This window comes from Gracilinanus agilis, chromosome 2 (genome assembly GCF_016433145.1).
Source record: "Gracilinanus agilis isolate LMUSP501 chromosome 2, AgileGrace, whole genome shotgun sequence".
Classification (NCBI taxonomy): Eukaryota; Metazoa; Chordata; class Mammalia; order Didelphimorphia; family Didelphidae; genus Gracilinanus; species Gracilinanus agilis.
Genome location: NC_058131.1, coordinates 409,140,051 through 409,166,803, shown reverse-complemented (window position 1 = coordinate 409,166,803; position 26,753 = coordinate 409,140,051). Strand labels below are relative to the sequence as shown.

Sequence of the window (26,753 nt, the reverse complement as noted above, 5' to 3'; positions counted from 1 at the left end):
TTGATCATTTGTGGAGACAAAGCCTAACAGAAAGCTGATCCAGGAGTCTAGAAGACCTGGGTTTATGTGTTGGCTCTGGTACAACTAGTTATGTGAATTAACATCTCACTTAATATTTCAGCTCCCAGGCAACTCTCTAAACCAGTGATGGACAAACTAAGGCCTGCGGGCCAGATCCAGCCCCTTGAAATGTTCTATCTGGCAGGCACACATTATTCCTAATCCAATGAATACAATGAGTAGGATACAATACAATGAAACTTCGAAAGAGTTGCCTTAGAAACAGACCGACAGATGAAAATTTCCTTTCCTTTGGCTCTCTCTTTAAAAAGTTTGCCCATCACTGCTCTAAACTATTCACTGCAGAATAGCTGTCCCTTTGCATTGGTGGAGGAAGTTTCCTCATGAGGAGTTCCCTATACTAATGAAATTATAGATCCAGGCCAAAGAAAAAGTCACTCATTACCATGTGGCTTAGAATAATGGTTTTACTAAATAAATAGAACATTTGTTTGCAGGGAAATGAAACTAAATGTTTGCCCAAGATACTAAAAAATATTTTAAAAACTACTTTTTAGATTACTATTTTAAATTTTTCACTAGTTCTTTAAGAACATAAGATATTTTCAATTTCATTCCATTTCAGGGTTGTTCCTGAAGAGATACTCTGCCTGTAATTGAAAGAAAAAGGAAACATTAGCCATTTTCAAAACCTCTTATATGTATTTGTACAATTAATGTTTAGAAAATTCATGATAAAATCATGTTAACATTCTATATAAGTTGTAAATATATATTTGAGGCTAGAATAAATGTTACAAACATATCTCCATATTCATTAAAAATTTAAGTTCTTTGCTTTCTAGTGAGCTGCCTTGATTGTGTGGGCTATGTGCTCTATGGAGGATTTAGGGGAAGAATGGATGTGGACTGATGTGAAAGGCAGGCCAGTCACAAAAACTGACAAAATGAATGAGTTGGAGACCTCAGCCCATAATGGAAAGGGTTCCTACATCGATACTCAGGGGGCCATTTTCTAACATCTATTTTCAAGATGATGTAATTTTTTAAACAGTTAATTTTTTTCTTACCAGAAAATCGACAGGATCATCTGGTCTGACCTTACAACACTCATTCAGTCCTCGCATGAGTGTTGGCATCACATTTGTCATTAAATAGTTTCTAAGTGGAACAGACTGTGCCTCAAGTAATTCTCTTTCTTCTCTTTTTACTTCCTCTAGTCGTTTATTCTGCACAGAATATTTGAGAAAAAAGCTCAGTAAAGTATCAAATAATGACGAATACAAATTACTCTTTTAGACCTTGGATGGGCTAGGAGACTATAGCATATGGTCCAGATTCTTTCCTTCTGTGTGTGTGTGTGTGTGTGTGTGTGTGTGTGTGTTCAAATCTCTTACTGAGTTCCTGGAGTAGGATTTCCTTTTTCCCTTCCCTTCCCTTTTTTGAGATTCCCACAAGGCAAGATAGCATAATGAACAAAACATTAGACTTGAAGTTAGGAAGCCTCAGGTTCAAATCTGGCCTTACACACTTGCTAGCAATGGTACAGAAGAAAAAAAGCATTGGATCTAGAATTAGACAACCTAGGTTCAAAACCCTGGCTTAGTTACTTATCTGTTTGACCTTGTAAAAAAGCCCTTCCCCCTCTTGGCCTCAGTTTCCTTATCTACAAAAAAAAGAATCACAGCATGTTCCTTCTAGGTTGATTGTGAGGATCAGTAACTTTTAATGCATTATATAAATATCTGAGTATTTCTTCAATGAACAGTGTAAATTATCTACCTTGTGTAGATGGTCCCATACTAAGACTGATACCAATTGTCACAACTGTTTTTTTACTGCTTTCCCTCCAATTGCCATTGACATTCATGCAAAGCAGCTCTTTCATCATAAATTTATACTAAATTACAGTTACAATAACCATGTATTCTAGATTTTCTGGGACAATACAAATTTCAAAGTTGATTGCCTGACACATGAGTTTATATTAATAGTGACAAATGCTTTGTCAGGTTCTGTGTGCCAATTTTTGGTTCAGGAGCTATGGTCAAGTGTACCCATAGCATACTTTCATAACATATCCTGTGGCCTAGCTCAACATATCCCAGCTACAACATATCAATCAGCAAACACTTATTGAATTCCTCTTATATGTCAGGCACTATATTAGACCTTGGGAATATTAAATCAAAAATGAAGAAGCTCCTGCCTTTAGGGAGAGTATATTCTGAGAAGACCACTCATATGTCTGTAAGTAAATCTATACAAAATAAACACTAGGTAATTTGGTATGGGTGGTACTACCAGCTTGAGGTGGGGCAGAATAGGGTGGGATTTAAGAAAAACTTCATTGATAAAGAATACTTTAAAAATGCAAACACAAAGAATAAAAATATCTATGGCAATGAACCACCTAGCTGACCTTTGGATATTTCTGTCCATCTTCTTTAGGCACTTATTTTTATGCTGCCTAAAAGAATTTCCTGAGGAAGAAATTACACAGGACATAGGCATCAATAACTTTGATTACAGAACCAAAATCCCCTTCACAAAATGTTTATCACATGCCTCTCAAACTACTTTGCTTGACTTAAAATTTATTATATTTTTCTTTTCCAAATTATATGTAGATACACTTTTTAACAATCATTTTCTGATATTTTGCAATCCATGTTTTCTATTTTCCATCCTCTCTTTTCACCTCCCTGAGATGGCAGCTAATATGATATTGGTTATATATGTGCTATCATGCAATATATAATTCCATGTTCATCATGTTGTGAAAGAAGACATATGCCACTTATACAAGAAAAAAAGGATATAAAATGAAAAATATATGCTTCAATCTGTATTCAGACTCCAGGTTCTTCTATGGTGGTAGGAAGACTTTTTTGTCAAAAGTCTCTTGAAATAGTCATTGCTAATAATTAAATCACTCACAACTGATCATCATTCCTTATTGCTGTTTCTATGTACAACATACTCCTAACTCTACTCATTTCACTATGCATCATTTCATATAAATTTTTTCAGGTTTTTTTTATGATTGCCCAGCTTATCACTTCTTATGGTACAACAGTATTCCATTATAATCATATACCACAGTTTGTTCAGCCATTCCCCAAATCATAGACATCCCTTCAGTTTCCAATTCTTTGCCACTACAAAAAGATAAGCTATCAATATCTCAGTACAGGTCCTTTCCCCCTATCTCTGATCTCTTTGAGATACACACATAGTAGGGATATTTCTAGGACAAAGGACATGCACAGTTTTGAGAATGGTTCCAAATTGCTCTCCAGAATAGTTTTATGAGTTCACAGCTCCACCAAAATTTATTAGTATTCCAATTTTCCCATGTCTCCTCCAATATTTATTTTCCTTTTTTGTCATATTGGTCATACTGTGCTTGACTTCCCTTTTGTATAAGGACATTTTATTTAACCAATTACATGTAACAACAACTTTGCCCATGCATTTTTCTGAAAGTGCAAGATCCAAATTGTCTCCCTATCTCCCTATATAAATGTTATCATGCAAAACATTTCCAAATTGGCCATTGTTTTAAGAGAATACTCATATAAAACTAAAACCCTGAAATAAAGACACAAATAAACTAATGTGAAAAACAGTATGTTTTGAGCTGCATTCTGATTCCTACCATTCTTTTTTGTAAGTCCTTCAGAATCATCCCAGATCATCATATTGCTGGGAGTATCTAAGTTTTTCATAGCTGATCATCTTATAATTTTGCTATTACTGTGTAGAATGTAAGAATTCTGATTATTCCATTCTGTATAAGTTCATGTAGGTCTTTCCAGCTTTCTCTGAAATCATCCTGTTCATCATTTCTTATAGTATAATAGTATTCAATCACCATCATATACCACAGTTTGTTCAGCGATACCCCAATTGATGGACATTCCCCTCAATTTCCAGTTCTTTGCTACCACAAAAAGAGCTGCTCTAAATATTTTTGTAGAAGTAGGTCCTTTCCCCTCCTTTTTAAAAAATCTCTTTGGGATATGGACCAAGTAGGAATATTACAGGATCAAAGGATATGCACAATTTTATAGTCCTTTGGGCATAGTTCCAAAATTACCCCCAGAATGGTTGAATCAGTTCATAGGAAAGGAAACTGAATCTGAGAGTCAGAGTGGTATGCTGAGTCACATAATCCTTCATTCAACAAGCATTTACTAAGTGCCTACTGTGTGCCAGACTCTTTGCTAGAGATGATATAAGAAGGACAAAACCCAAACAGAAGAACAGGAGAATGTGTTCCAGGCTTGGGCAATGGCTTCTGCAAAGGCACATATTTTCGTACAAGTCTGTTTATCTATGATCTCTTTGGGGTAGAAACCTAGCAATGGTATCACTGGATCAAAGGGCAGGCAAGTCTTTTAGCGCTCTTTGGGCATAATTCCAAATTGCCATCCAGAATGTTTGGATCAGTTCACAACTCCACCAACAATGCATTAATGTCCCAATTTTGCCACATCCCCTCCAGCATTCATTACTCTCCCCTTCTTTCATTTTAGCCAATCTGCTAGGTATGAGGTGGTACCTCAGACTTGTTTTGATTTGCATTTCTCTAATTATTAGAGATTTAGAACACTTTCTCATGTACTTATTGACACTTTTCATTTCTTTATCTGAAAATTGCCTATTCATGTCCCTTGCCAATTTATCGATTGGGGGATGGCTTGATTTTTTTGTACAATTGATTTAGCTCCTTATATATTTGAGTAATTAGACCTCTGTCAAAATTTTTTGTTATAAAGATTTTTTCCCACTTCGTTGTTTCCCTTCTGATTTTGGTTGCATTGTTTTTGTTTGTACAAAACCTTTTAAATTTAATATAATCAAATTATTTATTTTACATTCTGTTTTTTCTAACTCTTGCTTGGTTTTAAAATCTTTCCTTTCCCAGACATCTGACAAGTATATTATTCTGTGTTCACTTAATTTACTTACAATTTCCTTCTTTATATTCAAGTCATTCACCCATTCTGAATTTATCCTGGTGTAGGGTGTGAGATGTTGATCTAAACCTAATCTCTCCCATATTGTTTTCCAATTTTCCCAGCAGTTTTTGTCAAATAGTGGATTTTTGTCCCAAAAGTTTAGCTCTTTGGGTATATTATACACTGTCTTGCTGACATCACTTACCCCAAGTCTATTTCACTGATCCTCCCTTCTGTCTCTTAGCCAGTACCATATTGTTTTGATGACTGTTGCTTTATAGTGTAGTTTAATATCTAGTACTGCTAGGCCACCTTCCTTTACATTTTTTTTTCATAATTTCCCTTGATATTCTTAATCTTTTGTTCTTCCAAATGAACTTTGTTATAGATTTTTCTAATTCAGTAAAAAAGTTTTTTGGTAGTTTGATAGGTATGGCAGTAAGTAAGTAAATTAATTTGGGTAGAATGGTCACTTTTATTATGTTAGCTCATCCTACCCATGAGCAATCAATGTTTTTCTAATTGTTTAGATCTAGTTTTAATTGTTTGGAAAGTGTTTTGTAGTTGTTTTCATATAATTGCTGTGTTTGTTTTGGTAGATAGATTCCCAAGTATTTTATATTGTCTAGGGTGATTTTAAATGGTGTTTCTCTTTCTACCTCTTGCTGCTCTAATGTGTTGGAAATGTATAGAAATGCTGATGATTTATGTGCATTTATTTTGTATCCTACAACTTTGCTAAAGTTGTTGATTATTTCTACAAGCTTCTTAGTTGATTTTCTAGGATTTTTTAAGTAGACCATCATTTCATCTGCAAAAGAGTGATAGCTTAGTCTCCTCATTGCCTATTTTGATACCTTCAATTTCTTTTTCTTCTCTAATTGCTACTGCTAGTGTTTCTAGTACAATGTTAAATAATAGAGGTGATAATGGGCATCCTTGTTTCACTCCTGATCTTATTTGGAAGGCTTCTAATTTATCCCCATTGCATATGATGCTTGTTGATAGTTTTAGATATATACTATTTATTATTTTTAGGAAAGGTCCTTCTATTCCTATACTTTCCAGTGTTTTCAATAGGAATGGGTGCTGTATTTTGTCAAAGGCTTTTTCAGCGTCTATTGAGATAATCATGTGATTTTTGTTTGTTAGATTGTTGATATGGTCAATTAAGTGGATGGTTTTCCTAATGTTGAACCGCCTTGCATTCCTGGTATAAATCCCACCTGATCATGGTGGATGATCTTCTTAATTACTTGCTGGAATCTTTTTGCTAGTATTCTATTTAAGATTTTTGTATGTATGTTCATTAGGGAAATTGGTCTGTAGTTTTCTTTCTCTGTTTTTGATCTACCTGGCTTTGTTATCAGTACCATATTTGTGTCATAAAAGGAATTTGGTAGGACTCCTTCTTTCCTTATTATATCAAATAATTTTTATAGTATTTCTGATATGGGATTGTTATGGTATTCTATTTCTTCTGCAGTTAATCTAGGCAATTTATATTTTTGTAAATATTCATCCATATCACCTAGATTGCTATATTTATTGCCATATAATTGGGCAAAATAGTTTTTAATGATTGCCTTACTTTCATTAGAGGTGAGGTCTCCCTTTTCATCTTTGATACTATTAATTTGGTTTTCTTCTTTTCTTTTTTTTATTAGATTGACCAGTACTTTGTCTATTTTATCTATTTTTTCAAAATACCGGCTTCTATTTTGGAGAATCATATTATTTAGATCCCAATTAGTTTTTGGTTTGCCTCTCCATGTACTCTTAATAATAACTATTTTTATTGCATTATGATCTGATAAGGTTGCATTTATTATTTCTGCTTTTTTGCATTTGTTTGCCATGTTTCTATGCCCTATTACATGGTCTATCTTTGTGAATGTTCCATGTGCTGCTGAAAAGGTGTATTCCTTTTTGTTCCTATTTATTTTTCTCCATATATCTATTAACTCTAATTTTTCTAGGGTTTCATTCACCTCTCTTATCTCTTTCTTATTTATTTTTTGATTTGATTTATCTAGATTTGATAAGGGAAGGTTGAGGTCCCCCACTAGTATAGTTTTGCTATCTATTTCATCCTTGAGCTCCACTAGCTCCTCCTTTAGAAATTTGGAAGCTATACTGTTTGGTGCATACATGTTGAGTTATTTCTTCATTGTTTATGTTGCCTTTTGTTAGGATGTAGTTACCTTCCCTATCTCTTTTAACCATATCTATTTTTCTTTGGCTCTGTCAGAGACCATGATGGCAACACCTGCTTTCTTTTTCTCATTTGAAGTCCAAAAGACTTTGCTCCATCCTTTCATTTTTACTCTATGTATGTCTGCCTGTCTCTTGTGTTTCCTGTAGACAACATATGGTAGGATTTTGGTTTCTAATCCACTCTGCTATTTGCTTCTGTTTTATGGGCGAGTTCATCCCATTCACATTCAGAGTTATAATTACCAACTGTGTATTCCCAGTCATTTTGATTCTCTCTCCTTGTCCTGTCCTTTCTTTTTTAACTATTTCCTTCTATACCAGTGTTTTGTTTTTAACCAGTTCCCCATATCCCCTCCCTTATTGTACTTCCCTTTCTCCCCTCTCCCTTCTTATTCTTTAGGATCTTTTTAAGCTACCCCCAACCCCTCCTTTCCTAGTGTTACTTCCCTCTCCACCAGTCCTTTTGTTACCCTTCTACTTCTCTATAGGGTGAGAATCAATTCTCTGCCCCAATGGATCTGATTGTTCTTCCCTCTTTGATTTCAATGCTCTTAAGTATTAAATATTTCCTCTCTCCAACCTCTTTACCCTTACAGTGTATTGTTATTCTTCTCTGTTGGCCCCACATGCTTCTTTATGGAATATAAATTTGCTCCATTTTTTTTGTTTTCCCATTTTTAAAAATATTACCTTCTTCCCCCCCTCTAGTTTTGTATATATTTATACATACATACACATGTACATATATATCTTGCTTGACATTGCATCCTATTCAGTTTGTCACTGTTCCTTCTATGTAAACTTCTTCTAGTTACCCTGTTGGTAATAACAATTTTTAATATTTGCCAATATCTTCTTTTCTTCTTGGGATACAAATTGATTGAACTTATTGGGTCCCTTAAAGAAAAGATTTTTTCCCCCTCCCTCCATTCTCTTAATTACCTTATGGTGATTCTCTTGAGTTCTGTGTTTGGGCAGCAAACTATCTGTTTAAGTCCAGTTTTTTTTTTTTAATGAATGCTTGGAAGTCCTCAATTTTATTAAATGACCATACTTTCCCCTGCAATAATATAGTAAGTTTTGCTGGATAGTTGATTCTTGGTTGTAGACCCAATTTTCTTGCTTTCCAGAATATTGTGTTCCATGCCTTCTGGTTCTTCAATAGATGCAGCCAGATCTGTGTTATCCTAACTATGGTTCCCTGATACCTGAATGACTTCTTTTGAGCAGCTTGTAATATTTTTTCCTTGGTCTGGTAGTTTTTGAATTTGGCTATAATATTCCTGGAAGTTGTCAGTTGTGGATTAAATGTAGGAGGTGATCTGTGGATTCTTTCAATTTCCACTTTTCCCTCTTGTTCAAGAATGTCAGGGCAATTGTCTCTGATAATTTCTTGTAGGATGATATCTAAACTTTTTCTTTTATCATGATGTTCTGGTAAAGCAATAATTCTTATATTTTCTCTTCTAGCTCTGTTCTCTAGATCTTTGGTTGAATCAATGAGGTGTTTCATATTCTCTTCAAATTTTTCATTTTTAAAATTTTGTTTCATATATTCTTTTTTTTTTAAACCCTTACCTTCTGTCTTGGAGCCAATACTATGTATTGGCTCCAAGGCAGAAGAGTGGTAATGGTAGGCAATGGGGGTCAAGTGACTTGCCCAGGGCCACACAGCTGGGAAGTGTCAAGTCAGATTTGAACCTAGGACCTCCTGTGTCTCTAGGCCTGGCTCTCAATTCACTGAGCTACCTAGCTGTCCCCACCTGTTTTATATATTCTTGCTGCCTTGTGAAGTCATTTGCTTCTAGTTGTTGAGTTCTATTATTTAAAGACTGAATTTCATCCCTGGCTTTTTGGTCATCCTTCTCCTTCTGGTCTGAGTTTCTTTGTAGATCATCTTTTGACTTCTTTGCTTTATTTTCAAGCTGGCCAGTTCTGGCTTTTAAGACTTTATTTTCTTGTTTTAGTTCATGTATTTCCTTTTTCAAATTATCTTCAGTCTCTCTTGATTTCTTTTTGAGTCCATGAAGTTCTTGAGTTAACTGAAGTTTGAGATCTTCCAAAGCCTCTGCCCAATTTGCTGAAACTTCTTCCTCTTCTTCTATTTCTATTTCATTTACTCTCTTTTCACTTCCTTGAAAGAAGCTGTCAATTGTCATTTCTTTTCTCTTTTTCTGTTGTTTACTCATATTTTTTCCTTTTCTGTTCTGCTAGTTTGAGCAGATGTTTTTAATGATCTTTGATGAAAGATCTTCCTCCAGTTGGCAATGGAGGTTTGTAGTTAGTTTCTCTGCTCTCTGAAGACTTCTTGTCTTTCCAATTGTTGGTATTTAACCTGTTTGGATTAGTCTATACTTCTTAATCTGCCCTGAGGCTAAAACCTGGAGAGGAGAAAAACAAAACAAAACAAACAAACAAACAACAACAAAAAAAATGGGGGACATGAAAGAGCATTTTTTTCCACTAAGCTGAGCTGTCCAGCAGTGGGGGTCCCCCTGTGCTATCCTTGTGTTTAGTCTGGTTTTCTTTCCTCTTGAAGCCCTTTGTTCTCTGTCTTGGTGTGAGAAAGCCAAGAGGTCTGAGGTTTGGCTCTCTCTAAGCCTCTTTCTTCTGGGCATTTTTGCTGTGTTTTTCTGGTTTTCTCCCTCAGTCACCTCTCCAGTGCCTATGTTCAACTCCCCAGTCCGTCCCCAGCAAGGCCCTCTCTCTGAGCCACAGGCCCTGAGATTTCAGGGGCTGCTGGAGACTCTGCAGAGCACGTGGGGGAGGTGTCCTGGGATTCCCCTTCTATACCCTCAGACCAGACAGTTCAAGAATTGAAGTCTTTCTCTTGGCATACCTCTTTAGTTGTGCAGCAGTAGAGTTCCCCCTGCTCTGTCCCGTTTTTAGATTTGTTCCTCTTTCTTCTCAAAGTGCATTTTTTTCTATCTTGGTGCGTAAGGGTGTGGAGGTTTTAAGATTTGCTCCATCTAAGCCGCCATCTTCCCAGAATCAAAAGCCAAATTTATAAAAGAGCTATCCTTGAATTAATAAATGGTGAAAGCATATGAACAAGCAGATTTCAGAAGAACTCAAAGTTATCAAAAGTCATAAGAAAAAATTCTCCAAATCACTACTAATTAGAGAAATGTAAATTAAAACAAATCTGAGTTATCTCACACCTTTAAGATGAATTAACATGACAGAGATTAAACATGACAAATACTCAAGGGGGTATGGAAAAATAGATACACTAATTCACTGTAGGTGGAATTGGTCCAATCATTCTGGAAAACAATTTGGAACTATGCTCAAAGGGCTATAAAACTATGCATTATCATCAATTCAGTAATACTACTACTAGGTTTTTATACCCCAAAAAGATCAAAGGAAAAGGAAAAGAATCTATATGTATAAAAATATTTATAGCAGCTTTTTTTGGTGACAAAGAATTGGAAATTTAGGGGATGCTCATCAATGAGGGAATGCTTGAACAAATTGTGGTAGATGATAATGGAATAATATTGTATTATAAGAAATGACAAGTAAGATGGTTTCAGAAACCTAGAAAGACATATGAACTGATGCAATGTGAAGTGAACAGAACTATCAACATGAATCTCAAAGGAAGAGAGCTTGCTGAGAGCAGGAGTTTCTAGTAATGGAAATGGAGATCAAGGAGTATGCTAACTCCACTACCAAGATCTGGTAGTCAGGAGGGTAGGAGAGAAAGTGTTGCCAGTGCAATAAAGAGTGCCTAGGCTGAACAAACTGTGGTATATGATGGTGATGGAATACTGTTATACTATAAGAAATGATGAACAGGATGATTTCAGAGAAAGCTGGAAAGACCTACATGAACTTATACAGAATGGAATAAATAGAATTCTTAGATTATACACAGTAATAGCAAAATTATAAGATGATTAGCTATGAAAGATGATATGATTGTTTATCCAGAAAATCCTATAAAATCAACCAAAAATTAATTAAAACAATAAACAACTTTAGCAAAGTTGCAAGATATAAAACAAACCCACGACAATCATCAGTATTTCCCTCTACTACCAATATAGCCCAATAGCAAGAAAGAGAAAGAGAAATACCATTTAAAATTACTGTAGACAAGATAGAATACCTGAGAACTTATCTACCTGCCAAGACAAACTCAAGAACTATATAATCACAATTCCAAAACCATTTTCACACAAATAAAATCAGGTCTAAACAACTGGAAAGGGGGCAGCAAGGTGGCTTAATTGATCGAGAGCCAGGCTTAGAGATGAGAGGTCCTGGGTTCAAATCTGACCTCAGACACTTCCTAGCTGTGTGCCTCTGAGCAAGTCCCTTAAGCCTCACTGACTAGCCCTTACCACTCATCTGCCTTGGAATCTATACACAGTATTGATTCTAAGACAAAAGATAAAGGTTTAAAAAAATTGAAAAAGCATTAATTGCTCATGAGTAGGCTGAATCAATGTAATAAAAATGACAATTCTTCCTAAATTAATTTACTTATTCAGGGCCATACCAATCAAACAACCCAAAATTATCTTGTAGAGCTAGAAAAAAATAACAAAATTCATTTGGAAGAACAAAATCCCTAAAATATCCCCCCCCCCCAATTAATTAATTCTTTTTAGGATGGAAAAATTTTATTTAATTAATTGATGTAGAATATTTTTCCATGGCTGCATGATTCATGTTCTTTCCCTCCCCTCCTAATTCCCTCCCCACGCTTCTAGCAAACAAGTAATTCCACTGGGATTTACATGTGTCATTGATCAAGACCTATTTCCATATTATTAATATTTGCATTAGGGTGATCGCTTAGAATCTATGTTCCCAATCATGTCCCCATTGACCCACATGATCAAGCAATTGTTTTTCTTCTGTGTTTCTACTCTGGATGTTCTTTCTCTGGATGTGGATAGTGTTCTTTCTCATAAGCCCCTCAGAATTGTCCTGGATTATTGCATTGCTACTAGTAGAGAAGTCCATTACATTTGATTGTGCCACAGTGTATCAGTCTCTGTGTATAATGTTCTCCTGGTTATGCTCCTTTCACTCTGCATCAATTCCTGGAGATTATTCCAGTTCACATGGAATTCCTCCAGTTCATTATTCTTTATAGCAAAATAACATTCTATCACCAACAGATACCACAATTTGCTCAGCCATTCCCCAGTAAAAGGGCATTCCCTCATTTTCTAATTTTTTGCCACTACAAAGAGTGCAGCTATAAATATTTTTGTACATTTTCCCTTATTATCTCTTTGGGGTATAACTCCAGCAGTAGACCTAAAATATCAAGAGAATAAATGAAAAAAAATGTGAAGGAAGGTGGCTTAGGTATAACTGATCTCAAACTATATTATAAAGCAGAAACCAATCAAAACAATCTGGTACTGGTTAAGAAACAGAAGACCAATGGAATAGACTAGGCACTCAATAAACAATGGTAAATGACCATAGTAACCTAGTGTTTGATAAACCTAAATACAACAATAATGTATGATGATCAACTGTGAATGACTTTATTATCCAAAAGACAAGGATCCAGAACAACTCTAAGCAACTCATGACCAAAAAATAAAGGAAATCCACTGCTATAGAAGGAACAGACATAGAGTCTGAATGCATATTGAAACATACCATTCTTCATTTTATTTTCCCCATGAATTTTTCTCTAGTGTAAACAATATGTCTTCTTTCACAACATGACAAACATGGAAATATGTATTGTATGATGATATATGTACAACCTATATCATATTACCTGCCTTCTTAGGGAGAGATGAGGGCAGGAAGGAGAGAACATGGATTATAAAACATCAGAAAATAAATATTAAGAAATTGCATTGACATATAATCTGGAAAAAATAGTATTTATAAATAAAAAATGTATATGCAAACTAGATAATTTAAACTATAAGAATTGGTGGGTTAAAGAACAATCACAGAAATAATAATTGCATTAAAAAAATGACAATTGAAAGTATACTGAAAGTTTTGTTATGGAGCCAAAGCAGTTAGTTAGTTGTTATCCTTCATACTCTAAGAGGACCAAAATGACATCATGATGTTGGAATCAATCTGTGGTGTGTCCAACTGTGGCTGATCAGATGAATAAGAGCTTGGATAGCTCTTCCACAGATTGGGCACAAATAGTCTATAATATAGACTCTATATGAACATTTGGGATGGAGTTGTCTCTAAATTTGCATGATCCATGTGTGTCATTTGAAATTGTTGTAAGCCCTGGAAGACTACAACTCCCAGGGCTCTCTGCTACAACTTCCCCTGACAACTCCCACTTCCTTTGTGGGAGGTATCAGAGAAAGTATAAAAGAGAGAGTTTGGCACCTTTTCTCTTTCTCTCTACCCTGGAGGGTCTGTTCTCTCCGATCCTGAGCACTCTCTGTTGGCACCTTTTCCCCTTTCTATCTACCTCCTATCTTTTCCTAGACCTTCCCTTTTCTAATTAAAATAAAACCTAGCTATTCTAAACCCTAAAGTTGCTCTCTGATCTTTTTTATTTGAGCCCCGAAGGGCTCTGGTCAATTTCCCCTGCCTGGGCTGGAGACTGCTATCTTCCTTTCCCTTCCTCTACCTTCCTCTCTCCTTTCTCCCATTCCTCCAATTCTCCCACCTTCATCCCTTCACCCCTTCACACAAGTCTCCTGCACAGTATACCAGCACCATTCCAGGAAACTGAATCAAATTGAATTGTCAGGTATGCAAACTCTATTGCAGAGATTGGCTGGATGAATTGTTCAAATGTCAAACACGTGTAGCTTAAAAGACTATTTTAGGGGGCAACTAGGTGGCTCAGTGGATTTCGAGGCAGGCCCAAAGACAGGAGATCCTGTGTTCAAATCTGATCTCATACTCTCCTTAACATACAAGCCTGGGCAAGTCAAACCCTTTTTGAGATCCTCTAGTAATTCTTTTTGGTCTTGAGAACAATTTCTATTTTTCTTGAAAGCTTTGGACCAAAGTAACTTTCTATAGTGAGTTTCTTTTTTTTTGTTATTTGCTCAATTTTCAGTCTTTTTCTTGTCTTTTAACTTAAAAAAAACAAACAAACAAAAAACTGTTACAGGTGGGCTCTGTTCCTATAGTGAAGAGGGCACTCTCTCAAGGTTCGGGTTCTGTGTATAGTTGCCTTGAGACCTCTAGGGATCTATATGTTTTCAGTTCTTCCAAGGTAGTATGATCTAAGGAGAGATATTTTTCAACTCTCTTGGCCTTTGCTCTGGTATGTGAGCAACCACAAGCATTCTTTTCTGTCCTGGAACTGTGACCAGGGTCCCCTCTTCCCCTACAGCTATAAGTGCTGGTGTGGGCTAGTGCTCCTCCTTGCCCTGGACTGTAACCTGGATCTGAGTATGGGCAAAACCAGAATCCTGCATCCACAGCCAGCAGAGGGACCTTTGTCTGATCCCTCTTATTTTCTGTGGCTGAGAGCTCCAGAAGCTTCTGCCCCTGTTTTAGTCACCCCAATGCCTATGTTTGCTTCTCAAGGTGGGGCCTACTGTTGTGAGGAAGATTAGTTAGTAATTACTTAAGTATTAAGATGGGACCTAGCAGGAAGGGCTGGAGCTGGAGCATTCCAAGATGGAATGAAGGAGCAGGAAGTAGTGCTTGTGCTCTGAGAGAGACTCCATTAGTGGTTGGCACAAACTGTTGCTAGCCCTGGGAGATCTCAGACTTACATCCTGATTTTCCTGGGATCCTGAGTGGTGGTGGTTTCTAACAAGTGGACAAGACCTACAGAGCAGCACCAGGTGGAGGAGAAGTTTGGGATCTGGTGGACAGCATCTTAAGCACGCTCTCTATTTGGATACCTTGGACCACCTTGGCTTTTGGCATCCTGAGATCATCTGTGGATGACCGTGAGAAACCCTCAAAGCCACCCACAGGCCCTTTAGCTGTGCTGGTCAACTCTGGCTGGAATTAGGTTTGAAGCAGCCCCCCAGAGACTCCAGAACAGCTCCTTTCTGCCCAGCTTGGCCTAGGTCAATTAGTATTAGAGAAGTCAGGTCCTCCCCTTGCCCTGTGGTTTTGCCCTTTAAGTTTTAGAGTAGAATTCCCTATCCCACCTTTATTTAGTTGAACATAATTAAAACTGTTAAAACCTTTTACCTTGCCTGCTGGTTTCAAAGACTCTAGCCTAGTGGTGACAGTTGGCCAACAGCCATTTTTGTCAATTAGCAGCAGCTTAGTTGTGTACTTTGGTCTCCCTATCCTGGTCCTGTTTCTCCTTCAACCCAGTGAGTGTACCCACAACCATTTAGATTATATTTTAACATCCCTGGTGCCCATCTATCTTTTACAGTTCCTTGGTGAGCTGATCTGTGTTCCACTCCCACCCCAATGCAAAAAACCCCTCCTGCTGATCTTCTAAATTATGTTGACCTGAAGCTGTTTCACTCCATCTTTTTGTGAGTTCTGCCATTCCAGAATTCATTTTGAGGCATTATATCAAAGTTGTTTGGAGGGTAATTTGGTAAAGATTAAGCACATTTTTGTACCTTCTCTACCTTCTTCCCGGGTAACTCTTAAAATGACACAGTTGAGTTAGCTAAATGGCTCAGTGGATAGAGAGCCAGGCCTGTAGACAGGAGATCTTGGATTCAAATCTAGCCTTAGACATGTCCTAGCTATATGACCCTGGGCAATTCACATAATTGTAGAGAACCAATTGGAGAAATAGGGTCAGGATAGGGCCTATTATCTGGATTCCCTACATGACCAATCCAAGGCTGAGGCAGTCTTTGTGTTTGGTCCTGGTCACCTGAGCCCTGAAAAGCTCTGGTACTAGCAGGTTGGTTAATCCAAAAACAACTTGACCCCTCCAGAGGCTATTGGGAGTCATTTAGAAAAATAGAGTCTGTAATAGATATTTTTATCTGGATCCCATTACAAAATCATCGGCAAGTAAAACTGTGTGTATGATTTTTTTCTGCACTGCATGTCAGGTAGCAGACAGAATGGGCCATCTAAGGTAAAAATCTGAGACTCCTCTTTTGACTCATTTTCAGATCCCCACCTTTTCTCAATATTCTTACTGGAAAGCTTTGAGTCCTTAAGCAGACCAGCAGCTACTGAGTTAACAATTTCTCTCCTTGATAATTAAGAAGCCTGAACTCTAAAAAATATATTACTTAGATAAGGCCCTAGACAGACAAAGCTAGATAAGACTTTATCTGACCAGGTGCAGTCCTGTAAATAAGGTAGAACTCAATTAGTAAAAATCTCTATGAAATATGTTTCTGCTCCCAGAATTAACCCCCTACTAATTGGTGGTTGGAATTTGGCCTTTGACCCTGGACCTATCTCTCTACTTTTTAGACTTTAATGGGTTTTGTATGATTTGTAACCCCTTCACAGCTGTGACTCTTTCTTCCTGTTCTTTGTTTGAAACCAGTATATAAATAAACTTCAAACTCCATAGCAGTTGGAACAGCTATGGCTAACCACTAGTCTGGCTGTTCTCATTTTCTGTTTCCTGTCTTTTCAATCTGATGCCATTAAACGCCACTCAGGACCCCTACCATATAGAGCTGGCTCTCTATACATAATCCCCACTGCCTAGCCCTTATCCCTCTTCTGCCTTGGAACTGATACTTAGTATCAATTCTAAGACAGAGAGTAAGGATTAAAAAAAAAAAGAGAGATAATCTCTTCATTTCTTGGGGGGAAATGGGAATTTATCTTTTCTCTCTGAAATGGCTATAATATGTAGCAGTGGAATTCCTCATTCAGAACACACCCCATTCAGCAATTGGAGAGTCAGTTTGCATGAACTCCAGGCACAATAACAAGGAACAAAAAAACACACACTCTAAAAATAAGGCCAGAAACAGCTTCAAGGAGCATGATCTCTGGGAACAAAATGACAGCTAGCTATGTAGAGAGAAATGACTTCCAGGTAGTACAAAAAGGGTAAATAGCTCCCTGCTACCTATTTGATACACATATACCTTAATATAACTGTAATCTAAAGTTATTCATATCTCTTTCTAAGGATGCCAGAAATATCTGTGGGAGAGGGAGCTGTAGGCTTATGGAGTGTGGAGATCTCTTTATCATCTCTGATAATCTGATGACAGTTTAGTTGATAAGGAAATAAGGACAGGACAAGGGAAATGTCTTTTACTTCATGCTTCCAACTCTGGCTCCAGGAGCATGGAGTTTATTATATATATACTTCAAGACTCATTTCATACAAAGAACACAAAGAAAAACTTACAGCTCATGGTTACAAATCACACAAAAGAAAATCCTTGGAGGCTTCAAAGTAAAGATAGAACAGGGTCCAAGGCCGAACTCTAGCCGCCTGGATATCAGCAAGCAAATTCTGAGAATCATAACTATATTCTATAGATATCATAAATGAATTGAGTCTTGTATTTTTTATAGGGAGGACTGCACCTGGATGGATGAAGTTTTGTCTAGCTCTGACCTTGGCTGACTTAGGAATATTCTTAGAGTTTATGGATCTTAATTTTCTTGTAGAGGAATTGTTAACCCAGTAACTGCTGGTTTGTTTAAAGCTTTCCAATGGGACCTATAATGTTATTAAGAAAAGGTGTGGATCTTGAAAAGGAGTCAAAAGGGGAGTCTCAGATGTTCATCTATTTAAGACTCTGTTTCTCTTATTGGCCTCCCACAATGGAGGGAATGTTTTATAGTTACTGTTCTTATGATGTCATCTTAGTAAAAGTTTTCTCTTGCAATTATTTATGTCTACAGGCTGTGAAGACAAAGCACCCTGGTTAGAGATAATGGGTATAGTTTTTAGAAGAGTGGCTCCATAGTGGTATGGCCTTGAAAATAAGAGTAATAGTTGCCTCTTGAGGACCCAACTCATGAGTACTAGTGCAAGCTGGTGAAATAGTCGTGAGGAAACATTAGTTTTTAAACAAATTGTTGAGGTAATATAGACATAATAGAGATTTTTAGTTTTAAAAATTGATCCTACTTTTCAATTTTTTGTTTATGAAAATTCTCATTTTTATTGCTGTGTAAGTTCACAACAAAAAAATAAATAAGGGCAGTTGGGTAGCTCAGTGGATTAAGAGTCAGGCCTAGAGACTGGAGGTCCTAGTTTCAAATCTGGCCTTAGACACTTCCCAGCTGTGTGACCCTGGGCAAGTCACTTGACCCCCCCATTGCCCACCCTTACCATTCTTCCACCTAGGAGCCAATATACAGAAGTTAAGGGTTAAAAAAAATGAAATAAAACAATTAACCATGTCCTAGGGAAGTGATGGTGAACCTTTTAGAAGGGCAGGTAATGTGAGAAATGTCCTCAGGTGCTTGTGGAGAGGAGTGTGGAGTAGCCCAGCCCCGTGACCCTCTGGATTTCTAGTAACGAATTCTGGTGAACACTGTGCTGGGGCAATGGTGAGTGTACCCATAGAGATGGCTCTGAGTGCCCCCTCAGGTACACATGCCATAGGTTTGCCACCACAGTCTTAGGGTGTAAAGAACTCATTAAAAAATCAGAGGTAGAAATACTATACACATCCTCTATAGACCACAACACAACAAAAATTATAATCAATAAGGAAAATATGAACAAAGGACACAGAATTAAATGAGGACTTTACAATGTATAGAATGAGTGAGTAAAAGAGCAAATCACAGAAACAACATATAATTAGAGAAAATTATAAGAATGAGATAAATACCAAAATATGTGGCATGTAGTCAATGCAGTATTTATGGGGCAAATCTTTTTTTTAAACATTTGAAGAAAAGAAAGAGAAGGTGAATAATTTGCACAGGCAACTACAAAAAAAATTGGAGGTCAATAAATTAATACACCCAAATAAGCATAAAAGTCAGAAATTCTGAAAATCAATGAGGAAACAAAATAAAATTTAAAAATGAGAAACAATTTAAATATCAATAACATAGACAAATTACCAGGCAAATTGTTACAAGAAAGAAAAGAAAACTACATTAGCAAAATGAAAATGAAAATGAAGAATAGATGATTATTGGAGAAGAATTAAAGGAAGTTTTCAGATATTATTATGCCCAATTATATGCCGACAACAAAATAAATGTTTATAAAATTATAAATATCTCAATTAACAAAATGGAAAATAAAATAAAGACTCAAAACAATATGATCTCAGAAAGTTAAATTGAACAAGCCACAAATATTCCCTTTTATATAAACTGTTCATGAAATTAAGAAAGAAGAACACTTTCAAAATTATTTCTGTGAGACAAATATGGTCCTGATATCCAAACTAGGGAGAGAAAAAGGGAAAAAAAATAAAGTTACATATCATTATACATAAGGACGACTGATATAAAAATGAATAATAAAACACTAATTAGAGCAATATGATTGGTTTGTCTTTTTAACATTTTCACTATGTACTGTTTGGATTTACAACAGAAATGCCAAGATGATTTGATTATGGTAAAGCTATAAATCTAGTATAACATATTTATTATTCTACAATTAATAAGATTGTATAGATTAGTAAATGTAGAAAATTCCATGTAGCATAGCATTCATTTGTGATAAAATGGCTAAAAAGGAAAGGAATAAGGCACTTTTCACTAAAATGATAAAGTGAATATAAAGGGAATAAATGGCAGAATTTATGACCTGGATAGTAGAAATAACTAGTAAAACAGAAAAAGTTGAATCCACAGTTTCAAAAGAAATTAAACTGAGAATTATAGAAATACGAAAGTGAAAGATAACCTGGAAGAATAGTAATATTCTAAATTCTAGAAGAATAGTAATATTCTAAGTTTTAAAAGTCCTAGTAAAATGCAATAAAATTAATGTTAAGAACACATGATCTTTTTGTAATCAATTATCTCAAAGGCAAGATGAATAGAAACAACTTAAGTATAATAGGCCTCCCAAAAGAATACAAATGAATAAATCTGAATACCTCCATGTAAGAAATAATACAAGATAACTTCTCAGAACTTCTGCACACAGAAACAAAGTGCCAATTAAGAGAGTTCACAGATCATCTTGAGAAAAGAAAAATAACTACACAAAATAAAATACCATTATGTTGCAAACTCCAAGTCACATAGTGGTTAAATTGAACAATTTCAATGATAAATGACAAAGTCTGTAAAGCCACAAGGAGAAAAACCTTCAATTGTAAAGAAAAGGAAATTTCAATCACACAAAACTATTCTATACACACCAGAAATTGCAGAACAAAATGGAAAAATATATTCTGAAAAATTAAGGAACTTAAGATGTAATCCAAAATGACAAACTCTGAAAATTTTTTTTTTAAACCCTTAACTTCGGTGTATTGTCCCATAGGTGGAAGAGTGGTAAGGATGGGCAATGGGGGTCAAGTGACTTGCCCAGGGTCACACAGCTGGGAAGTGGCTGGGGCCGGATTTGAACCTAGGACCTCCTGTCTCTAGGCTTGACTCTCAATCCACTGAGCTACCCAGCTGCCCCTGAAAATTTTTTCTAAAAAAAAAAATAAAAAAAATAAAAATTATTTAAACCCTTACCTACCATCTTAGAATCAATACTGTGTATTGGTTCTAAGGCAGAAGAGCAATAAGGGCTAGGCAATGGGGGTTAAGTGACTCACCAGGGTCACACAGCTAGGAAGTATCTGAGGTCATTTTTGAACCCAGGAACTCCCATCTCTAGGCCTGGCTCTTGACCCACTGGGCTATCCAGCTGTCCCCTAAATTTTTTTTTTTAAACAGACAACAGATTATATAATTTGCAATAAATACCCCATCTCAGAGAAGCACAAAAGTGGCAAATAGAACAGCAAGGAAAGTACAAGCAACAAAGTAAATTATCTCATGTTTAGAGACTATTAAAAAAGAGGGAAAAGCTATAAAGAGGACACTTATGGAGAAGTAACAGAGGTGTTAAAATCTATAAAACATTTTAGTAATGTGTTTAATGAGTACATATTTAAAAAAATAACTCACCCACTCTTCCCATCGAGCTATCTTTTCTGCGGTTTCCACAGCCTCCCTATGCTCACGCTCTGCTTCCTCTGCAGCCTCCTTTGCTAGGCGTTCCTCTGCAGCTTTACGTTCTTCTTCTGCTTTTTCTTCATCTGTTAAGCCATAGTTTCGAGGCTTTCCAACATCTTTCATAATCTGTCCAATGGCAAGTTTATTCTCAAGATGTTCAAATTTTCCTACATCTTTAAATATTAGAGGAAAGAAAGATCATGGGTGAAATCACATTTCTGTGTGCCATATGAATACTCAGTGTTGCTCTGCTTTTGGCAGGGTAATATAGAAGGAGACTGGTCTTCACTCATTTCCTGGCTCCAACATTTACTGTTTCATGGCCCAAGGTATGTTACTTCATTTCTCCCTGCTTCCATGTCCTTTTTTGTAGAGGAGGAATAACTGAATGATCTGATTCATAAGTTGTTGTTAGTAAAAAACTTCTTAAATCCTGAAATGTCATATAGGTTTGTTAATATTACATATGCTTAGTCCATATTTGTTAAAGCAACATTTGTGAAAATTACTTACAACTTTCAATCCTGGTTGCTATAACTTTTAATGGAATTTTTCTCTTATGTGACCATGTAAATTCTAGTTCCTTGTCAGTTTTATTTCCATATAAAATAAAAAGATGTAAATTTGAGCTTTTCTCACTACTGATAATTTTGGATATAATGATTATGATGATAATAATAATTTTAAAAATCTATAACCTCTCTAGTTAACAGATTTGGGGAGACTAAAGGAGACAACTCTGGCATATCTAGGTAATGTTAACATCAACTGGAAAAAAAAAGCAGTAAAACAGGAAAGAGTTCATTGCAATTAATGAAGCAAAAAATTTACTGGAGCTTCTTCTAAAATTTTCTGGATGGTGTCAACATAGAAGACATTGTTTCAAATAAGGTGACCTATAAGATTGTGTAGGCAAGGCCAGAAAACGTACTCTCTTAAACTTAGCTAAATAAAAGCCTACATAAAATGGATGAGATTATCCAGTTTCAGATGTTCAGACACAGGTAGTATGTAAATGGGTTGATGAAACTAGAGGGCTTCCCAAATCCAATCAAATAGAAATAGATGCCTGTTTCCTAAATTATAAAGCCATCAGGCTATTTTCACTAATCAAAGATAAAAACTAACATAAAATTAGTTAACTGTAAAATGTAAAAAAAGTAGATAAGCAAAAAAGTTAAGAACTTATTTTTGTGTCTCTAACACTGTCCAGGAGAGAAAATCTCATTCTAATTATAACCTTTCATAGAATCTGATTTTTTTTTAAACTGGAAAGGACCTGAATAATAATCTACCTTAATCTCCTCATTTCAGAAATCAATAAAATGAGAATCAGTTACAATAGGAGTCAAGGATTAGAATGGATCTATTAATAAAGATTTATCTGATAGCAGTATGTAAAATGGCTTAGGGAAGGGAGAACAAAGATAATGAAACTCCATTAGAAGTTTGTTCAAATAATCAGTTGACAAATATAACTGCCCACTATTTTCCAGGCAGTAGAAACAGTTATAGAAAATGGACTTTGGGTTTCTCTGATTCAGGGAGCTCCCATATCAGGAACCTCCTCTCTTTGGTATGTAAAATCTCTTCAACTTGGCATTAACCCACCATTACAAACTTATACCTTTCATTCACTCTACTGTGCAATCAAATTGGCCTTCTTGCTTTTCTTTATATATAGCCTTTCATCTGTTACCTCTAGACCTTTGCTTAGGTGATCCCCTTGTCTGGAATACAATCCTACTTCACCTTTGTTATTCAAACCCTGAACCTCTATCAATGTTCAGGTCCCTAAACACTCTTATTGTGGGCCATGATTCAGAGGCTGAAGTTTGCATGGGAATTTGTATGTAATGCATTAGTCAAATAGTTTTCCTAAAATTTTATATTTGAATTGAATTTATTCTTTACCAATGTGATGTGGATGGATTTCGAGTTCATCAAAATAATTGTAAACAGTCTCATCTTCAGTATTTATATCACGATAATTACTAAGAGATCTCAAGAATCTATCTTGGACATAGTGGGTTCCAACTACAGTGGCCTCAGGAAGATTCATTACTCTGTCTTTCAAGAATTCATCAGGTGCATCCAAAGCAAAAACAAATTCTGTGAAGAAAAAAAGAAAAATTTCCAGCAAAAAGCCATTTTTACATATGGTGACTTCATATTTTCCATAACAAAATTTGGGATACACATTCATAAAAAAATACCTATTACAAAATTACATTAAAAAGTTTTCCTAATTTTCCTGAAATTAGTGAGACTGTTCTAAAAAATCCAAAACATATGTTGAGGGAGTTGAGAAAAAGGGATATAAGAGGAATTTGATCCTCAGTTTTCATATACCTTAAAATTTCTATATTATTTAATACTATTTACCATTACCTACCTTTTGATAGTCTCTCTTTTTTGGTTTTCTATTACATTGAACTATCCTGGGTATCCTCTCATATTTAAGAACTTTATATCCTTTCTGGTTCTTTCTTTCTGATCCCTTAAATTTGGTATTGCCCTAAGACTCTGTCCTTGCCCTCTTATCTAGTCTGCTTACAATATTCTTTCAATTTCATCTACTCTCACTGCTTAAACCACCATTTTCATGCAGATAATCCCCAAATTTTTACTTCTACTTTTTTGGTCTTTTTCCTCAACTTCAAGCTCAACTGCCTACTGAAGATCTCCACTGAAGCAGCCTACTATCATCTCAAAATCAACATTTTCTAAACCGTACTTAGTATCTTTTTATTCTTAGTTATCTTAGTATCTTTCAAATTTACTTCTCCCGACTTAACTATTTCTAACACTGTTCATTCAGTTACCTGGCTTCAAAAGTTTGGTATTTCTTTTCTCTCAAAAATGACTCAATGTAAATAGTATATAAGCTTTTAAGGATTAGCAAAGCATTTAAAATAAATGTACCTTATTTATATTCACAATTATTATCTCCACTGCTATTATTTCTCTCATTTCACAGATGATAAAATAGTCTCAGAAAAGTTGTGATTTGCTTGGGGTCACACAGCTAATAGGCCTCTGGGACAAAATCCGAACTCAGGCTTTTCAGGCTCCAAGTATTATGCCATACACACAATGTGATGCCTTTCTTCTTCTGTTGTTTCATTTTTTAAAATAATTTTTTATTAATGTCTTTTTACATCATCTAAATTTTTTCAGTTATTTCTCTCTTCCATTCAGAGTTGTTCCATATAACATATATTTGTGTATACACACACACACATGCACACACACACACACACACACACACACACATATAAATGCTTTTTTTAATGAAAAAGAAGGGGCAGCTAGGTAGCACAGTGGATAAAGCATCAGGCCTGGAATTGGGAGGCCCTGGGTTCAAATTTGGTCTCAGATAATTCCTTTATGTTACCCTGGGAAAGTTACTTCATCCCAAATGGCTGGCTGTTGGCAGGGTTTTTAAAAAGTGAGAGAAAGAAAAGAAAAGGAGGGGAAAAGTCAACAAAACTGACCAGTACAACATCTGTGGACATCAACTCTATAGAGGAATGGGAGGAGGGGGTAGAGAGTGTTTCTCACACATCTTTGGGTCTCATTATTTTTCTTTTATTTTTTAACTTAATTTTTTTTCCAATTACACATAGAAACAATTTTTGACAATCGTTACTTGACATTTTGCTATTCAAATACTCTCCCTTCCTCTCCTCCTCATGTCCCTGAGGCCATAAATAATCTTATATAGATTTTGCCAGTGCTATCATAAAATACATATTTCCATATTTTTCATGTAATGAAAGAAATACATCACACATACAATAAAAAACTCATGAAGGAAAAAATTGCATGCTTTGATCTGCGCTCAGATTCCAACAGTTCCTTCTCTGGTTATGAATAGCATTTCTCACTATGAGTCTACTGGGGTTATCTTAGAATCTTGCTTTGCAGATAATAATTTAATCCTTCACAGGTGATCATCATACAATATTTCTGTTGCTGTATACACTGTTCTCCTGGTTCTGCTCACTTCATTTTGCTTCAGTTCATAGATGTCTTTCTAGGCTTTTCTGAATTCATCTTGTTCATTTCTTATGGCACAATAGTATTCCATTACAACCATATACCACAACTTGTTCAACCATTTCCCAAACCAATAGACAACCCCTCACATTCCAATTTTTTACCATTGCAAAAAAGAGCTCCTAAAAATATTTTTGAACAAGTATATCTTTTCCCCCAATCTCTGATTTCTTGGAGATGCATAGCCAGTAGTGATATTTCTGGGTCAAAGGGTACACATAGTTTTATGGTCCTTTGGATCCATATTGCTCTCCAGCATAGTTGTATCAGTTTAGGTCTGTGTTGGCAAAGCTTTGGCACACATGCCAGAGCATACCGGAGTGGGCTACTCCCCTTCCCCTCTCTACCGCACCTGCAGACATTTCTCCCATCGTCTGCCTTTCTGCAGAGCAGCTCAGTGGAAGTGCTTCCTTCCTCCCCTGTTTGGGGTAAGGTGGTGGGCTCACATGCAGCGTGAGGGTTGAAGTTTGGGCACTTGGTCTCTAAAAGTTTCCCTGGTTTAGGGCCTCATTCTTTCTTTCTTTTTTTTTTTTTTAAACCCTTACCTTCCCTCTTGGAATCGGTACTGTATACTGGCTCCAAGGGAGAAGAGTGGTAAGGATAGGCAATGGGAGTCAAGTGTCTTGCCCAGGGTCACCTAGCTGGGAAGTGTCTGAGGTCAAATTTGAACCTAGGAGCTCCCATCTCTAGGTCTGGCTCTTAATCCATTGAGCTACCCAGCTGCCCCCTCCCCCCCCCCCCCCCATTATTTCTTGCATAGGTTATTGCAATAGCTTTTGAAAATGGTCTTTCAACCTGCAGCCTCAACACAGCTTTCTCCAGCAGTCTTTGGCTTGAAAAATTTAAGTTGTCTCAATCAGGTTTTCACTGGCTCTTACCTTATTGTAGGCCAGGTCATTCCAAAAATGAAGTATCTAGCAAGGATAAAAGGGCATGTGCTTAAGAATGCTTTAAGAAGGCTGTATTGTTGCTTATAGATAAAGATTAGAATTCTCCCTTGAGCCTTAACAAAAGACAGGTTCCAGACCAGATAAATGCCTCAGAGACCTGGGAATAATTACTTAAGTTAAGAACTGAACTGCTTGGCCTTCAGAGGTTGAGGTTTGAGAAAATGAATGGATTCACATAGAGATACTGCTAACAATAATAATAACTATCATCCATTATTAGTTTTCGGGGCAGCTGGGTGGCTCAGTGGATTGAGAGCCAGGCCTAGAGACTGAAAGTCCTAGGTTCAAATCCGGCCTCGGACACTTCCAGCTGTGTGACCTTGGGCAAGTCACTTGACCCCTATTGCCCACCCTTACCACTCCTGGGCTCAGTGGATTGAGAGCCAGACCTAGAGACTGGAGGTCCTAGGTTCAAGTCCGGCCTCGGACACTTCCAGCTGTGTGACCTTGGGCAAGTCACTTGACCCCTATTGCCCACCCTTACCACTCCTGGGCTAAGTGGATTGAGAGCCAGGCCTAGAGACTGGAGGTCCTAGGTTCAAGT

At 36.4% G+C, this 26,753-nt stretch overlaps 1 protein-coding gene across 1 annotated transcript in view; it reads right to left on the bottom strand.

Moving 5' to 3' along the window:
* Positions 1-632: 632 nt before the first annotated feature.
* The window catches only part of AK7 (adenylate kinase 7), a 159,687-nt gene continuing 133,566 nt past the window's right edge, over positions 633-26,753 (bottom strand). The window contains exons 15-18 of the mRNA XM_044661875.1: positions 23,112-23,309; positions 21,150-21,370; positions 1,092-1,250; positions 633-671 (exon numbers count right to left, since the gene is read on the bottom strand). Coding sequence (XP_044517810.1) covers positions 633-671; positions 1,092-1,250; positions 21,150-21,370; positions 23,112-23,309 — 617 coding nt within the window. The remainder of the gene's footprint in view (positions 672-1,091; positions 1,251-21,149; positions 21,371-23,111; positions 23,310-26,753) is intronic.